At 41.3% G+C, this 18,102-nt stretch overlaps 1 protein-coding gene across 6 annotated transcripts in view; it reads left to right on the plus strand.

The window, feature by feature from the left end:
* USP9X (ubiquitin specific peptidase 9, X-linked) overlaps positions 1-10,771 on the plus strand; it is a 152,654-nt gene extending 141,883 nt beyond the window's left edge. For 2 of the 6 annotated variants that reach the window (XM_021080148.1, XM_021080149.1), the window contains exons 42-45: positions 3,487-3,643; positions 3,804-4,064; positions 4,388-4,483; positions 6,782-7,173. In XM_021080148.1, coding sequence (XP_020935807.1) covers positions 3,487-3,643; positions 3,804-4,064; positions 4,388-4,483; positions 6,782-6,919 — 652 coding nt within the window. In that variant the 3' untranslated portion in view covers positions 6,920-7,173. Of the gene's footprint in view, positions 1-3,486; positions 3,644-3,803; positions 4,065-4,387; positions 4,484-6,781 lie in introns of all 6 variants that reach the window. The other 4 variants (XM_021080151.1, XM_021080152.1, XM_021080147.1 and 1 more) reach the window with 3 other exon arrangements.

Below are 18,102 nucleotides of genomic sequence, written 5' to 3' on the forward strand. Positions count from 1 at the left end.
TTGTTGTTTTGGGGGTTTCTATTGTAAAGGTTTCAATTTCATTAATGATGCTGTAGGGGTTTTTTAGGATTAGATTATATCAGTTTTATAATTAATCACATGAGATAACATTTGGTTATCTAAAAATAGTCCCTTAGGGTAAATATAGTCAGTCCCCATCATTCCTGGTAGTTAACAATCTGAAAGGCGCTGTGAACACTAAATGAGCAAATGTTAAACGGTTGCTCCTGAGGGAAATACAGGGTTAGGTTCCCACAAGCTTCCGCTTGTATTTTTTCAGCCAAGCAATGCATGACCTTTTTCAAACGAGTGTTTTTATTAAGATTGCATTCATGATAGATCATGTCTGGCCAAAGCTTATCTAACACCTATTTTCTCTGCAGAGCACATCACAGCCTTCTTTGGCTTAGGAACACTAGACAGCACTTTAGCACTACCTGTTTACAGCCCTTTATAAACAGTGAAATCAACAAAAAGCACAAAAATGTAAAAAGGTATTCCTGAAATAGATAGGGGAAAAGATACTTGTTTTACAGTATGAACTGAAACAAGGCAGGGTATCACTTTGTTCCACTTCAGATGTGAACATGTGTTGGACAAGTCAAAATTTTTTTTGCCACTCTGCACATAACTGAAGAAGCACCTCAGGAGTTGATTTTTGCCATTACAAATAAAGTTTAGTGAGTAGGCAGAATCGCACATATGGAATCCATGAATAAATGAGCATGAACTATAATTCATTTTTCAGTATATGAGAAGTTTAGGGTGCAGTTTTTATTTTTTATTGTGGTTTTTTAATATTTATTTTAGAACTAAGGTTATCCCTCACATTCCTCCAGAATTCCTTTTTTAGTTTTTTTGCCATAAAAGCTTAATACGTTTGTTTGTTTGTTTAATTGTTTGTTTAGGGCCACACCTGTGGCACATGGAGGTTCCCAGGCTAGGGGTCGAATCAGAGCTTAGCCGCTGGCCTACACCACAGCTCACAGTAACGCCAGATTCTTAATCCACTGAGTGAGGCCAGGGATCTAACCTGCGTCCTCATGGATACTAATCAGATTTGTTTCTGCTGAGCCATGACAGGAACTCCCCAATATGTTATCTGTAACTCCCAAGAGTGATACAGACAGTGATGAACTGAAGAATTAGTCGAAATATTTGCCAGATTTTACAACTTCCCTCCCTACATGGATGATAGTATAAGAGTTTATCTGTGCAGTAGACAGCCTCCCAACTGTCAATGTGATAATAAAAGCAGAAACTTGAAAACAAGTTCTATAATGGTGCTTAAAGAGAAATTAAAATCTTGAGTCTTAGGATTACAAATGCCAGAACTCATGAATATTTTCAAATTATCACCAAAATTTCCACCAGAGATTTCAAACAATTGAATACTAATGTTATAAAAATAGCATTAAACCAGAAATTACTTTTCATTAAGCACAAAATTTAGTAATTCCAAAACTATAGCTGTTTATTTTGAACCCTGCCAGTACCCCTCCCCATAAGATCAAAGGGTTTGAAACTTCTTAAGCGTTGGTCCTAATGGAATCTAACTTTTCACTCTTTTCTTTTAAAAATATTATATAGCTTGAAACCAGTTACCCACATCTTAGCTCTCTTGTTTCATTAAGAGAAAGCGATGCTGCTAAAGGCACATGCGCTGGGTTAATAAACATGGGAATTTGACTTTTGTATAATGTTTAGATATTGTTATGAGTCACTGGCACCAAGCTTGAAAATAATTTTCTCATAGTGGGCTTTTAAGTTATTCAATAAGCAGTGTGTGAGTATTTTTGAAGCATCTGCCATGTGCCTGGCACTGCAAGGCATCGGGGAACAAGGGAGGCAAAGACAATATTGATAAAAACGGCATTCGAAAGTGGTTCGTTATGCACTTGACAAAACGAAGGTGGAAAAAAAACAACAAAAAAACAGAATATACCTTGCAGTGTTTCAGATTCACCAGCAGGAAGCCTGTATATGGTTGATTGTGTAGTCTGAAATGATGAATCTTGCAAAGTTGCAAAGTCATGATTTCCAAACAGAACAGATTGTAGGAATACATGTAATACAAAAAAAACAACCACTTTAACATTTTGATATGGTACATTCTATTAAGAAAAAGACACATGTACAAAAGGGTTTTTAAATTACTGATTGTACAAATAATGTTTCTTTATTGAGGTAAAATCCGCTTAACATAAAATTCACTATTTTAGCCATTTTAAAGTGTACAGTTCAGTGGCTCTTAGTACATTCAACATTGTCGTTCTACCATTTCCACTGTTGAGTTCCACAATATTTTCATTACTCCAAAAGGAAAATGCAAGCCAAATGAAGCAGTCACTCCCTATTCCTCTCATCCCTCCAGCCCTTGGCAACCACTGATCTCCTTTTTGTCTCTAGATTGGTTTATCCATAGGCAAAATATCCAGGATATGCCTGGACATTTTATGTGAATGGAACTGTATGTACACTGTGTTCTTTTGAATCTGGCATCTTTCACTTAGCATGATGTTCAAATTCATCCATGTTAGAGTACATATCAGAACTTTATTCCTTTTTATGTTGGAATAATATTCCGTTATATGGATAAATCACATTTTGTATATTCATCTGTTGATGGGTGTTTGAATTGTTTCTACCTTTTTGGCTATTGTGCATAATGCTGTTGTGAACATTCATGTCCAAGTTTTTAACACCTGTTTGCAGTTCCCTTGGTATATATTATACTTCTGAGTAGAATTGCAGGCAGGTCAATTTAATACTTTTTTTTTTAATGGCCGCACCTGTGGCATATGGACGTTCCCAGCCTGGGGGTCAAATCGGAGCTGCAGCTGTGGCCTATGCCACAGCAACACCAGATCCGAGCCACATCTGTGACCTGTGCCACAGCTTGCAGCAACGCCAAATCTTTAACCCACTGAGTGAGGCCAGGGATGGAACCCACATCCTCACTGAGACTATGTCAGGTCCTTAACCTGCCCAGCCAAAGTGGGAACTCCTAAAATTTTTTCTGTTAAGATATTCATAACAAAATTAACCATTCTTATCATTTTTATGTGTACAATTTGGTGGAATTAAGTACATTCACAGTGTTGTGTTATCATTACCCCTATCTATCTCCAGAACTTTTTCAACATTCCAAACTGAAACTCTCTACCCATCTTTCTTGGTTTCTCTGATTTTGCCTATTTTAAGTACCTCATAAAAGTAGAATCATAAAATATTTTGTCATTTCAGATTGATAATAAGTTGGGAAGAGCACAGACTGCTGGGCAGCCATATGACCTTGGGCGTGCTATTTAGTTTAACCTCTTTGCCTATTTTTCTTATCTGTTCAAAAGTTTAATAAAGAGTACTTACTCGCTAGCATTAGATAACATGACTGAATCATTTATTGAATGGCACATAGTGAGTACTCAATAAACGTTAGCTGCTCTTTGATTTTAAAAGTTTATTTACTATCTGGTTCTCTTTCAGAATTCATAATGCACTTAAAGGAATCCCAGATGACCGAGATGGGCTGTTTGACACAATCCAGCGCTCTAAGAATCACTATCAAAAAAGAGCATACCAATGTATAAAATGTATGGTAGCTCTCTTTAGCAATTGTCCTGTTGCTTACCAGATTCTACAGGTGAGGGGTTTTTAGATATATATATAATTTTGTAGATATCTAATCAGAATTAAGTTTTCTGTTTTAAAAGAAGGAGAATCATGAGAATTTGGAGTTGTCATTTTAACTTTGAAAAGCATTCTGAAACCTTTTACATATGTAGGCTTTTTTTCTTTTGAAGGGTAATGGAGATCTTAAAAGAAAGTGGACCTGGGCAGTGGAATGGCTTGGAGATGAACTTGAAAGGCGGCCGTACACTGGCAACCCTCAATACACTTACAACAATTGGTCTCCTCCGGTGCAAAGCAATGAAACATCAAATGGTTATTTCTTGGAGAGATCACATAGTGCTAGGATGACACTTGCAAAAGCTTGTGAACTCTGTCCAGAGGAGGTAAAAAAAGCCACCAGTGTGCAGCACGTAGAAATGGAAGAAAGAAAAGTAATTCCTTACTTTATAGGCCAGTGTTTATGTGTTAATGATAATGGAAAAAAATTACCTTGAATTTTTTCGGCTTTAATGTTTACTCTATGTGGTCTTAAGTTAATGAAGGAGCCTTCTTTTAGAAAAATTTTTGTGAAATTGCCTAAAATCTAGTATTTCTACAAGAACCCAAATCAGGTTTCTTTCAGTTACTTTTTCTGTAGTAAAAGAAAGGTGGTTAGTGGGTCAGTTTTTAGATTTTAAAGATTTTATTGCAAATAGAAAAAAAATTTAAGTCAACTTGAATTTGCCTACCTCATTCTTTAAATATTTTAAATTAGGAGCCAGATGACCAAGATGCCCCAGATGAGCATGAGTCACCTCCACCTGAAGATGCCCCGCTGTACCCCCATTCACCTGGATCTCAGTATCAGCAGGTACCTCAGGCTTGGTTTGTGTTTTGATCCTTTAGAACCAATTGTTATGCTCTTTTTAAAGAATGACTATGTTTTGGTTTGGTTTGGTTTGGTTTTTTGGCCACACCCATGGCATTCGTCACGCACCAGAGCAGCGACCTGAGCTGCCACAGTGACAGCACTGGATCCTTAACCCACTGGGTCACAAGGAACTCCAAGAATGGTTTTTTTTGTTGTGACTATTAGAGGGATTATTTAGACTAGCCGTGCAGGCATGATCAAAAGAATGGTGGGCGTAGGGTCACAATGTGGCATGTTCCAACTTGCCCGTGTGGTGTTGTCCTGGTCAAGTGTGTGCCCCTCTTATACTACTAGTGGATGAAGTTAGTAAGACTGTGATAATTCACGTCAATATAAAATGATAATTAGGCGTTCCCTAATGGCTCGCTGGGTAAAGGATCTGGTGTTGTCAGTGCCGTGGCTCCAGTCTCTGCTCTGGCATGGTGGGTTCAGTCTGTGGACCCAGAACTTCTGCATGCTGTGGGTGCAACCAAAAATAAAAATAAGTAAAATGATAATATTTAGTACAATGGATTAAGACAATATTTCCTGTTAAGCTAAATCTGCAAACAGATTCTGAACACACGTCCATGAAAGAAAGAAGTGTTTGCTTATTACTTAGCCCAACCAAGACTTCAATGACTATAAAAACTGCTAGAAAACATCAGGGATTTGACAGGTTTCCATTAAATTTCCTATAAAATCAATAACTAGCTGAATAAATTAGATGAAGAAACTTTCTAAATGAAAACTTCTCTTTCTGAAACCCAGATGTGACTGATTCATATCTTTTGAGGCAGTGGTACTCAAACTTGGAGAAGTGTCAGAATCCCCCGGTGGGCTTGTTGTGGCAGAGTGCTAGGCCCCACCCCAGAGTTTCTGATTAAGTCTAGGGTGGGACCAGAAAATACATTTCTAACAAGTTCCCAAGTTTACTTTTGGTCTAGGAACCATGCTTTCAGAACCATTATTTAAGCATTCTTTCTTACATTTCAGACTGCGAATAGAAGCATGCTGAATAGTTAGGAAATGGAGTTCCCATTGTGGCTTAGTGGGTTAAGAACCACACGGTGTCCGTTGAGGATACGAGTTCAATCCCTGGCCTTACTCAGTGGGTTAAGGATCTGGCGTTGCCACAAGCTGTGGCATAGGCTGCAGATGCAGCTCGGATCTGGTGTTGCTGTGGCTGTGATGGAAGCTGGCAGCTGCAGCTCCGATTTGACCCCTAACTCAGAAACTTCTATATGCCGCAGGTGTGGCTGTAAAATGGGGGGAAAAAAAAAAAGAAAATACACATTCAACACATTTGTCTTCATAATTAGAAATCGTAGAAAGTAAAGCCTAAAATCTTCTTGGCTTGGCTGGTGGGAATATACAGAAAAATGAGATTCTGGGGTTTCAAACATTAAGGAAACCAAATCTATTGGGGAGGGTTCCTCAGCCTTGAAAAAGCTCATCTAGTGAGCATGGCTGGTTGATCCATTATCTTCTTCAACATTGTTTCGTTTTCATTAACATCATTCCGTGTTCAGGGTTGTTGCTTATACAGATCTCATATGATCAGCCAGAGCTATCATATGGAAGTTCCAGAGTGCTTTAGAAGAGTGAGAACAGATGTGTTCAAGCTCACAGACCACTTTTTGCCAATTTTTTTTTTTACCTCGAGCAGTAATGGGCTGTGTTATTCCTGATTTGTTAGACTTGAGTCTAAATAATTTTTAACACTTAAAATCACTTTGGCCAAAGAATCAAACGGTGTTCTCGATTCAGGGCGTTGGGGTTAGCATTTAGGCTACCTTTGCCCTTTGAAACCAATCCCACCCCCCCACCATTAGCCCACACATAGTCACTCTTTGTAACTCCCAGGAATAAAAGAAATGTTGACACTTACATGGACTTTGGAGCGTTTGTTGTTGTTTTTTTGTTTGTTTGTTTGTCTTTCTGCCTTTTCTAGGGCCACTCCCTTGGCATGTGGAGGTTCCCAGGCTAGGGGTCCAATCGGAGCTGTAGCCGCCGGCCTACACCAGAGCCACAGCAACGCGGGATCCGAGCCGAGTCTGCAACCTACACCACAGCTCACGGCAACGCCACATCCTTAACCCACTGAGCAAGGCCAGGGACTGAACCCGCAACCTCATGGTTCCTAGTCGGATTCGTTAACCACTGCGCCACGATGGGAACTCCAGACTTTGGAGAGTTTTGAAGTTGAAATTTAATATGTGGCCAGTTTTAACATGCAGATCTCTTCTCCCCTCCCAGAATAACCATGTGCATGGACAGCCATATACAGGCCCCGCAGCACATCACATGAACAACCCTCAGAGAACTGGCCAACGAGCACAAGAAAATTATGAAGGCAGTGAAGAAGTATCCCCACCTCAGACGAAGGATCAGTGAAATGCACATGATTAACTGGTTCCATCAAGACTGTGCACCCAGGCCTTACAGTCCAACCTTTTTCTGTGTCTGGCTAATATTTAAAACTAGAAAAACTATTCCTAATCAACATGGAGTGGAGAGTTTATTCACTGTCTTATCTGCAGAAATTTGCTGTCAATATATAACCCGCCTGCAGTGGAAAGTGTATAGTGTTTTGTAATAAATGGCCTGATGCTAATGTGTAAATGGCAAAGGTGTATATAGTATATTAATGTTTGACTGTTAATTCTTAAGCAAGAAACTTTTTTCTTGATGAGACTCACAGATCTACAAAAACTGCAAAAGTTAATTTTCTTGTTATACCCATTGCACTCTGCAACCAGTGTTGCCTGCCTCACGGCAGTTGGATCAACTCCTTTACAAAAAAAAAACAAAAAAAAAAATAAATCAACAGCAACAAAACAGAGCCCATCCTGTCAGCCACACCAGTAGTTTCATGTTAATTCTTTGCCACTGGAGTCAGTTTTATTATGAGCAATGTAAGGCTGGTAACCTTTAAATTATTTGGTTGATGTGGAAAATTGGTGATGTAACATTGTTTCTAGATCTTTTTCATTACCTTTTTATTCTGATGTTAGGTTAATCACTTTGAAGCTATAGTTATGCTGTAACATTTAGCATGGCTTCACACCAGGTTAGTGTAGCCAACGAGGAAAAAATTACCATAATGACAGCAGTTGTCCCAGTGTGGCAGCTGTAGTGCTCAGAGCTTTTCCTTCTTACACCTAGAATATAAAATATACAATGAGGGGAGAAATGTGATACACAGGTGGTTTTAAGTTACACATATGTTGCTTACATCTAATGTTTGACAGTCCAATCTCTGGGTAGGATAAAGAAACTTAAGGTATCAGTAACGGGAATTTTTAAAGATTTAAAAAACAAATATGCAAAGATTTGCTATGCCAGGATGCTTGGAGCCTACTAGAAGACTGTATTTGGTGTGTTTGTTTGTTCTGGTTTTTTTGGTAGAGCTTATTAGGAGAATATTCTACAACTTTCCTTCTGCTGGATCCCAGTGAAGTGGAAGTCATCAGAATCCCACACACAGTACTTCGAGCACCACTGCACCAAGATACCTGGCTGAGCCTCCGCTCAGTCACACTTTTACTTGAAAGCAAGAATTGTCCTAGCTCCTTTTCCATTATTCCAAAAATTTTAACCTTTGAAGCAGGGTCTAATTAAAAAGGAAACTGGTTAGTTAATATAATGGAGGTATCGTAATTTCAGAATAAACAAAGATAAGGAACTTATCAGATAATGCTGTATTTAAAAGAGAATTGGTAACTCGGATGTGTGTAATTTTTTGGAACCTGTCTAAAAACCAAATACCCCTGCAAACAGATACAGTCCATCCTATTCTATTTAAATATTTTGCTGTTTTATTTTATAGAAATTATTTTGCTGAATTCACAAATAGAATTTGATTTAAGAAGAACTTTTTGTCCTGTGGTGTGTTTTGGTTTTTTTGGTTACTTTTTTGTCTTTTTTTTTTTTTTTTTTTTTTTTTTTTTTTTTTAAGGACTGCCTATTAAAATGAATTCTGTGCATAGCATGCCTGGGCATGACAATTCAGGCGTTCAGTCACAATAAGTTTTTGTGCACAGAAAGATTTGACCTTTGGCCCTTTACTACTAAAGATTTAGAGAAAAACAGGATGTCGACACTGTAAAAGTTTCCTAACATAATCAATCTTGTACTTTTTGTATGTTTTTTATATACATGTATATTTAATGAGCACAAGCTTGGTTGTATTTTTTACAATTTGGTTAATAGGAAAATGTTTTGTCAAAAAGGCTATAGTTGGAATTGAACAAAGGAGAAACGAAATTGAGAATTGTGTTATTTTGTGATTAAAAGGGGCAGGGGTTTAAGATAAAGCTTTGGCTATCTTACTTGCAGTCAACCTATGCTTCTAGGTTTTCTGTAGTACTAGGAAATTTTGACACCAGATCGATCCTGTTTTTACCTTAAGTATATTACATCTGCGTTTGTTAGGTATGAGCAAAAAAGTCATACACACTGTCTGCAATTCCACTTAGTAATTTTAAAGTTCCTCAATTCCAAGCTTCCTTAACAGTGAGCAAAATAGGTGGAATTTCCTTGGACGAGTTGCTGTTGTTGAGTAGGCCATCTCACCATCTGAGGTGTATTTCCTGCCCCTTAACAAAAGTATGTAATATACTTAATTTAAAAACTAATGACTTCAAGACATGAAAAACTTGACATTTTAAAAGGCTGTGAATTTTTCCCCTCGAGGGAGATCCCCCCCCCGCCCCCCCGCTTGGTTGCTTTGAATTTATAAGTCCCCTAGTGCCAGGTGAGGGCCTGTGACTCCTTTCCCTCTCCATTTGAGGAAGTCATCTGTGTTGTGACCAGGATCTAGGGAAAGTGAATGGAGAGAGTTATTTTTGTTTGTTTGTGCAAATTATTTTCTATATTTAACTCTTAAGGAAGCATTAATGTATAACTGAAAATTTTAAGATGCATGTTATTGTAAGAGCAACATAGTGGTGATTTTGAGGTCTTTTTCTGAACATAAATGGCACATTTTAAACTTCAAGTCTTCAAAGTGCCTAAAGATGATTTAATTCTCCCTCAACTGATTTCTTGAGCCATATATATATTTCCTATTTTAAATGTTGGTTGCGGAATCGCTAGTCTTCCTTTCAAAGAAGTACCCCAGAATTCCAAGTGGCATGATTACTTTATAGAAGACAGTAGACTCTGTTAAAGACTGAAGATATTTTCGTTGTTAATCTGTGTGAACAAGGGCTTTGCCCTATTGGATCTAAGTATTTCAGTGCACAACTTGGTAAAAACCACATTGCTGCTGTTTCTAAATCCTCCACCAACCAAATTTTCATGTCCAGCATTGTAGAGGCAGAAACAACATAATCATTTTTGGGGGTTTGGGGGGTTTTGTCTTTCGTTGATTCTTCTCTCAATGATCATTTCCCAACCATGTCTCTTTTAGCTGTTGAGTGTACAAATTTAGAATTATGAAAATGTTTTATATTTTTTTCATGATTAACTTTTATCAGTGAATGATAACAACTTCAGTATTTAATCCTAGTAGTGGGTTAAAAAGACAAGGAGCCTTTTTTATTTGAATTACATTTGTAAATGAAAGCCACAGTCTGAATATTCAGAGGACTACTCCAAAATAGTTCCTTTGACTTTTTTCTTAGTACTTTTCCAGCATATGTTCTCCTGTGAACTCTTACTTTGCTGCATTTTGTGGTTAATTTGATGGATATATCCTGCCTTATTTAGAATTGTAACTGGATTAAAAAAAAAATGCCTTTTCATGATAAGAGCCCAATTTTGGTCTCGAGTTTGAAGGTACTGCCGAGAAAGAAAACCACCACTCCCCTCCCCCCAGTTTTTGTTTCCCGAAACGATTCAGTACCGTGTCATAATGGGGCTCAACCAGAATTGGACCTGCACCTATGTGAGTGTTTAGGGTTTGAAAATAAGGTTTTGGGTGTAAGAAATCACTACACAAGTGCTAAATGTATTAAGAACTTGCTGATTGTATTTATGATCATTTTAGATTATTTCACGTTTGCAGAAATGTAGCACTTTTCCTCCAAATTTATGGGTGTAAGAAAAAAGGGGGCAAGGTGCATCATGTTTTAAATTTGCAAATGAGTGAAAATTTTTTTCATTTTGAAATCCAGATGCCCAAAAGGAGACTTCACCACCCAGGTCACATACTTCTCAGCCTTTTACGAGCCAACAGACTCAAGATTGTCCACAGTTCCTAAGATTTAGCACATATACAAAAATAAAACTTTATAAATTAAATTTTGGTTTCCCCTTTTATTTATTAAAATAAGATTTCTAAATGGAAGGTAAATTAAAGGTGTCGTAGATTTGAAGGGAACTTTAAAAGGGAAATGTTTACAAGCAGAGGAATTCAGCCCTCATTTTGTATATTCACATGTAAGCCAAAAGATGGGATTGTCATCCAGTTGCTGGCTTAACTGTTCATTCTAAAAACAAGATTTGGAAAACACTTGGGGGTTCAAAGTTCGTTTAAATCAGAAATAAAGCAGGTCACATATTTGAGGGGTCAAGAGAAGTCAAAATTCATTTAATTTGCTAGCAAATTTCATCATCTCTGCTTTTTAGTATCTGAAAAGTAATTCTTTGTTGCCATGTTACCAGGAAATATGATTTCCTACTGGTGCTCCTCTGCAGCTGGGTTACTGCAAAGGTGACTGCTAAAGAGAGCCCTAATTTTCTTCAAATTGTATATAAATGTTTTTCAAAAGTAGAACCAGAGGATTAATAAACCAGTGTTCTGCAGTTTGGAAAACTCCAGCTGGATTAAATCATTGGAATTTTAAGTATTTTTAGCTACATGAACACACTTAACTGAAAGTAGTCACTGATACTTTGAACTGCTTCATTGTAATCTGATAATTTATAGGTAGTTAAGTTAAAATTTAAAGCTGGAATTCTATAAAAGGTTTTCATAACTTGGTTGCTTTTTTTTTTTCTTTTTAGGGCCACACCTGAGTCATAAGGAGGTTCCCAGACTAGGGGTGCAATTGGAGCTGTAGCCACTAGCCTACACCACAGCCACGCCAGATCCTGAACCCACTGAGCGAGGCTGGGGATCGAATCTGCACCCTCATGGATACTAGTCAGATTGGTTTCCTCAGTGCCACAGAGGGAATTCTGATAACTCATTTTAATATATAAAATTTCAAGGGAACTGTTCTTAAAACTACGGTGAAACTTTTCCTCCACAAAACAAATCACAGACCTATATAAAAATCAGTTTTTTGGTGTTCCCTCATGGCTCAGTAGGTTGAGGATCCGGCATTGTCACTGCTGTGACTCAGTGGCACAGGTTTGATCCCTGGTTCGGGAATTTGTGCGTGCCCTAGGCATGGCCAAAAAAATTGGATATTTAAAGGCATTCCACTTACATGTATGAAACTGAAGAGTAAAATAGGAATGCTTTTAGTTTTCATCTAAAAATAGGTGAGCTCTGGAGTTCCTGTTGTGGTTCAGCAGTTAACAAACCTGGCTAGTATCCATGAGGACTCAGGTTCGATCCCTGGCCTCGCTCAGTGGGTTCAGGATCCGGCATTGCCATGAGCTGTGGTGCTGGTCACAGACACGGCTCGGATCCCCCATTGCTGAGGCTGTGGGTGTAGGCCGGCAGCTACAGCTGATTCAACCCCTAGCCTGGGAACCTCCATATGCCGTAAGTGCGGCCCTAAAAAGAATCCCCCAAAAAATAAGTCGTCTCACTGTGCTCCATTCACATTAGAATATACTGTGATTTCATCAAATCTGGGCTGCTGCTCGGAGGCGCTCTAGTAAGCAAGGTCAGGGGCCTTGAGGGATGTCCAAACGGGAATCCCATCTGGTCGTGATCCATGTCACGGCAAATGCCTTCCTTATACCAGGAAATCGAAGTTTTTCATTGCGGTCTTAAGTTGCTTATTTGTCCATTAACCTACCCAAGCAGAGAAACCCTATTTTTGTGTGTAATTAATGGCAAAAGTGGCTGGGACACGTGTGTAGGAAGCACCAGTTTGATGGAACTGTACCTTTGAGGAGCTGTCGATCCAGCCTTGTGTGAGCAAGTCCTCTGAGCCCATCGTGCTCTCCAGATGGCGCTTCACCTACACCAAGCGGACTTTCTGCCGGCCCTTCGCCGCCCCGCTGCCCCGGAGGGAGCACAGCGGGGGCCACGGTGCGAGACAGAAGTCTGTTCGTTTTTCCAAGTGTATAGATGTGAACGTATTCCAGACGGCTGCTCGGGACACTGGAAAGCGTCCCGTGGGGTCCTTTGGAGGGATTCACTTGCAGGAGGATTCAAAATGCGCTCTTAGGAGTTCTCAGCTAATGCTTGCCCACCCGCTGAAACACTGGGTCCGGCTTCTCTGGCTTCAGAAGTAAAGATAGTTTGGGGTCTTAAACCTGGGGCTTCAGGGGGGACCAGGGAGAAGGCAGACTTTGTGTCATGAAGGTTCCGAATCCTCCCTTGGGACCTGCCTCAATGCTGCCTGCACCATGGCTGTTAGCAAGGAAGAGCCTCTGCCAAGGGACATCACCCCTGACGTTCAGCGTGTCGAAGAAAAGTCTCTACCTTTAGGATGTGGCGCTGAAGGGGTTTCTGATGTAAATTAGTATGTTCCGCTAACAGGGAAGCCACTTTTCTGGCTGTGTGTTTAAAATGAGAAATCCGGATGGCGATTGTTGAAAGCTGCTGAGGACCTTCCCTTGCCGAAAATACCCATCGGTAGTACCAGTGGTTTAGTTCTTCCAGGCGGCGACCTTCAGAATGTCTTAAGCATTTAGTACAGAAATGCTTGCTTAGCAAGAGGGGCCTGGGGCAGATCCCTGACGGCTGTGCTACCTTAGCAGCTTTTCCTTAGGAAGCCTGACCACGTCAAAGGCTAAGGCGATGAATGTGCTTCTAAACACAGCAAGGCACGAAGTCAGTTTTAAATACCAAACTCTCAAGTTGTAGTTAGTCTTCTCTATTGCCCCAAGGTTGGGATTTTTAATGAAAAACCAAAAACCAAGAATTCAGATTTGCAGTAAAATAGGAACTTTCTAATTTACTGCAAAGTTTCTAGTTTACTGAAGGTTGGTTTACTGTCCCTAGGGATCCAAGTGCCAGATAAACTGGATGTTGGGTTTCTGTTTCTCACGTATCTGCACAGCGTTGGACAGTTGAAAGAGGCTTCTTAACACTGAGTTAAGCAGATACTCTGTTCTTACAGAGAAAAGAATACAACACAGTGGAGTTCCCATTGTGGTGCAGCAGAAACAAAACCTGACTAGTAACCATGAGGACTCGGGTTCGATCCCTGGCCTCGATCAGTGGGTTGAGAGTCTGGCATTGCCATGAGCGGTGGTGTAGGTCGCAGACGTGGCTCAGATCGGGCATTACTGTGGCTGTGGTCTAGGCCGGTGGCTACAGCTCCAATTAGACCCCAAGCCTCGAAACCTCCGCATGCCGAGGGTGTGGCCCTAGAAAAGGCAAAAAGACCAAAAAGAAAAAAAAAAAAAAAGAACGAACGAACTAAGAGAGGGATTTCAAGCTTCAAGTGGGCAACGGGGGCATCAGTGCCAAGGAGTGACTTTGTGTGATTGTAAGTATAAGTACAGATATGTGGGCTTAAAGTCATTACCTTTAAAACAATAATTTGGGGTGAACATGCGAGAAGAAACTTGAAGCTAAAAACAAGAACAATCAAAAGAAAACCTTGTGTGTCACGCTATAATATCCAATCTTACCATGAGAAAGGTTCCATCCCTAGCCCTGGAACTTCCATATGCCACAGGTAAGGCCCTAAAAAGAAGAAGAAAAAAGAAAAACCGATTTCTGGGTCCCACTCCTGGACACTAAGCATAGGCATGGTGGGCCCAGGAATCTGAAATACCTGTTAAAGTTCTGAATGTAACTGCAATCAGGTTTGAAAACCATTTCCACAGTGCACTGCTGTTCTTTAAATAAGGGAGGGGGTGCCAAACCTTAAACCTACTGGCAAGTACACAGACAAATACAACACCACGTACCTATTACCCAGAACTGCTTGTTTGCTTCAAGTATTATTTTCATTCAAGGAAATCAGGTCCTGGAGTTCCTGCTGTGGCACAGTGGGTTAAGGATCCGGTGTTGCTGCAGCTGTGGTGTAGGCTGCAGCTCCAGCTCGGACTTGATCCCTGGCCAGGGAACTTCCATCTGCCTAGGGGGTGGCGGAAAATTAAAAAAAAAAAAAAAAAAAAAAAAAAAAAAGAGAAATCAGGTACTACGATAAAGCTCCCATTTTCCCCTCATTCTCAGCCCCATTCGCTTCCCCTGCTTTAGAAGCCACCACGGTCATGACTCAGCGTGTGTCCTTCAGGTGAGTGTGTGACTGGTGCCCAGCCCTGCTGACAAGCGGCCAGGCAGGCGCTTCGCAGCCCGACGCCCTGCATTTCCCGGGGAAAACCGCAAAGTGTGTTTCTCCAGAGGGGGAGCAGGGGGATCTTTCTTAACTCCAAGAAAAAAGGAAAAGATTTGGTAAGTGCAGGGACATCTACAGGGTTCTGTGTGAGCAAAACGTCCACAGCGTAGTATGTTCTAGGCAAAGGTATCAAAGGTGCAAAGGAAATTTCTCCAGAAGCAGTCAAGGGTTGCGGGTTAGAAATGGTTTTCTCCACAGATGTGGGATGTGACATGACCGCTGATGGAAGACATTTTCACATACTGAGGTATGGGGCAGTCATTCTGGCTTACACATGAGTTAACTTGAATTTTTTTTTTTTCTTTTGTCTTTCTAGGGCCACACCCACGGCATCTGGAGGTTCCCAGGCTAGGGGTCAAATCAGAGCTGCAGCTGCCCGCCTACACCACAGCCACAGCCACACAGGATCCGAGCCGTGTCTGCAACCTACACCACAGCTCACGGCAATGCCAGATCCTTAACCCACAGAGCGAGGTCAGGAATTGAACCCAGTCCTCATGGATACTAGTCGGGTTCATTACCACTTGCTGAGCCACAACAGGAAGTCCTGACATGAATTTTATGCTAACTGAAAGAGCCTGTTTGTGGCCTCTCAAACATACATTGTCCATCTGCTTTAATCCTAAAGGAAAAGGGCACATTGAGTAGAAGTAAAGAATGGCCACGTGAAAAATAAAGATTAAATGCCTTCCTTCCTGGGTCACTAATGCTGGTATCCCTTTGATGATAAGAGTCCTTTCCCAGCTGCCAAGGCCATACTGACTTGCTGGGAACGTGCTGATCTGCTCTTTTTTTAAACCTTGAAGGAATGTATCCCTGACTTGTTGAATGTTCTTCCTTCTAAGATATAAAACTGGGCGGGGAGTTCCCGTTGTGGTGCAGTGGAAAGGAATCCGACTAGTATCCATGAGGATGCAGATTCAATCTCTGGCCTTGCTCAGTGGGTCAAGGATCCGGTGTTGCCGTGAGCTGTGGTGTAGCTTGCAGACACAGCTCGGATCTGGCGTTGCCGTGGCTGTGGTGTCGGCCGACAGCTGCAGCTCTGATTCAAACCATCGCCTAGAAACCTCCATCTGCCGTGGGTGGGGCCCTAAAAAGGAAAAAAAGTAAATTTTTTTTAAAAAAGTGGGCTGACATGCTTCTCCAGCATAGTTCCTGAGAATTTTCTGAGGCTGTCTCCCGGGCTATAGTCCTCAGTTTGGCTCAAATAAAACTTTTTTTTTTTTTTTTTCCTGTCTTTTTGTCTCTTCTAGGGCCGCTCCTGTGGCATATGGAGGTTCCCAGGCTAGGGGTTGAATCGGAGCTGAAGCCGCTGGCCTACACCACAGCCACAGCAACTGGGGACCCAAGCCGCGTCTGCGACCTACACCACAGCTCACCACAACGCCAGGTCCTTAACCCACTGAGCAAGGCCAGGGACCGAACCCGCAGCCTCATGGTTCCTAGTCGGATTCGTTAACCACTGCGCCACGATGGGAACTCCAATAAAACTCTTTCCTATTCCTCCTATAGACTGTTGATTTTTTTCATTGACCCAGCCTTCTTCCCATTTGTAGAAACAAGATTTCTAGGCATCTGATTTTTCTCACTTGCAGGAAGAGTCCCATGGGCAAGAAGAAAATGGTTTCTTTGTTGAATATTCGTTCTAGAAAAGGAAAGTTCTGAGCCCCAGCTTTGCAACAGGGGCTTTGATTCTGCCAGAGACAATTCCTCTGAGCTATAAGGCTGCAATCCCAGCAGTGCAACTTTGCAATAGTCCCTGAACAAATATTGACAAATGAAATAGTACTTTAGCCATCTGTTCAAGTTGCTGCGTTTTGCCTCTGGTGTTTATAAACCTGCTTCAATAAAAAGCAAAAACAAAGCCCAGAGTTTAGCAAAAAGCATGGTTGGGTGAGCAGCCAAAAGCAATTTCCATCTGAGAAAGAAACACAATTTATTTTCAGCCAAGATGTTTTGGGAACGTGTGATTTGTTTTAGCGCAGCAGGCGGGGGGTGCTCTGGTGTGGCGTTGGTGGCCGTCCTCTTTGAAGAAAAGCAAAGAAAACGTGGGGGTGCCACAACTTCGGGGTCATGCTTTTATGTTTGAAATTGGCTTTGTTGCTGAAATTAACAGTAAGACTCTTCTGGGACATTGGCCTAACAGGTTCACCAAATGATTCTCGGCACTGCTTGGGGGACGGTTTTCAAGGATGACCAATGGCTGCTGGCTTTGCTCTGTGTTTGCTTTGGAAAAATCCAGTGGGGCTTCTTCTCTTATTGGTTTGCTAAATGCTATCACATGACAGTAATGTGCTCTTGTTTTATAGAAAGAGACGATGTGAAAAGACTGGATGGTCTCGTTCTCAGTGAGGACAGCCCGCCTTCTCACAACCTTAGGCGGGAGGACAAACATCCTCGTCTTCGCCTGAAGAAAGGTCAGTGCAAAGAGCTTAGCTGACGTCTCTGGGGTTGCTCGGCAAGGAGAGAGAAAAAAAGAGAAACTGGAGTTCCTGTCGTGGCGCAGTGGTTAACGAATCTGACTAGGAACCATGAGGTTGCGGGTTCGGTCCCTGCCCTTGCTCAGTGGGTTAACGATCCGGTGTTGCGTGAGCTGTGGTGTAGGTTGCAGACACGGCTCGGATCCTGCATTGCTGTGGCTCTGGCGTAGGCCGGTGGCTACAGCTCCGATTGGACCCCTAGCCTGGGAACCCCCATATGCCGCAGGAGTGGCCCAAGAAATAGCAAAAAGACAAAAAAAAAAAAAAAAACAACTGTTGCCTCTGTGTTCAACTACTGGGCAAATAAATGAACAGGAGGAAGCATTTCGAGTGTCCTCCGTGGTTTACGAAGGGTGGGGACGGCTGGGGCTCCAGTGTCTGGACTGTCGACTGTGTCATCTGTCGGCGTTTAATAATGAAATGTTTTACCTGCAGCACTGGGGCCAAAAGGAGACGGTCTTAGGTCTTTGAAGAGCTCAACGGCATTTCACGGCGGTTCCGGATACGATTTGTTCGCTGATGCTACCACCCCCCACAAGTTAACTGCAACGAACCCCGACAAGAGAATATTGAGGGCGTTTTTGTCCAGAAACAGCTTACACTCTCTTCAAAGGCAACAAAGGAAACACGGAGTTTTAAATGCGCTCGATATTATATTCAAATATATTTCAATTAG

This window comes from Sus scrofa, chromosome X (genome assembly GCF_000003025.6).
Source record: "Sus scrofa isolate TJ Tabasco breed Duroc chromosome X, Sscrofa11.1, whole genome shotgun sequence".
In the NCBI taxonomy this organism is placed as follows: Eukaryota; Metazoa; Chordata; class Mammalia; order Artiodactyla; family Suidae; genus Sus; species Sus scrofa.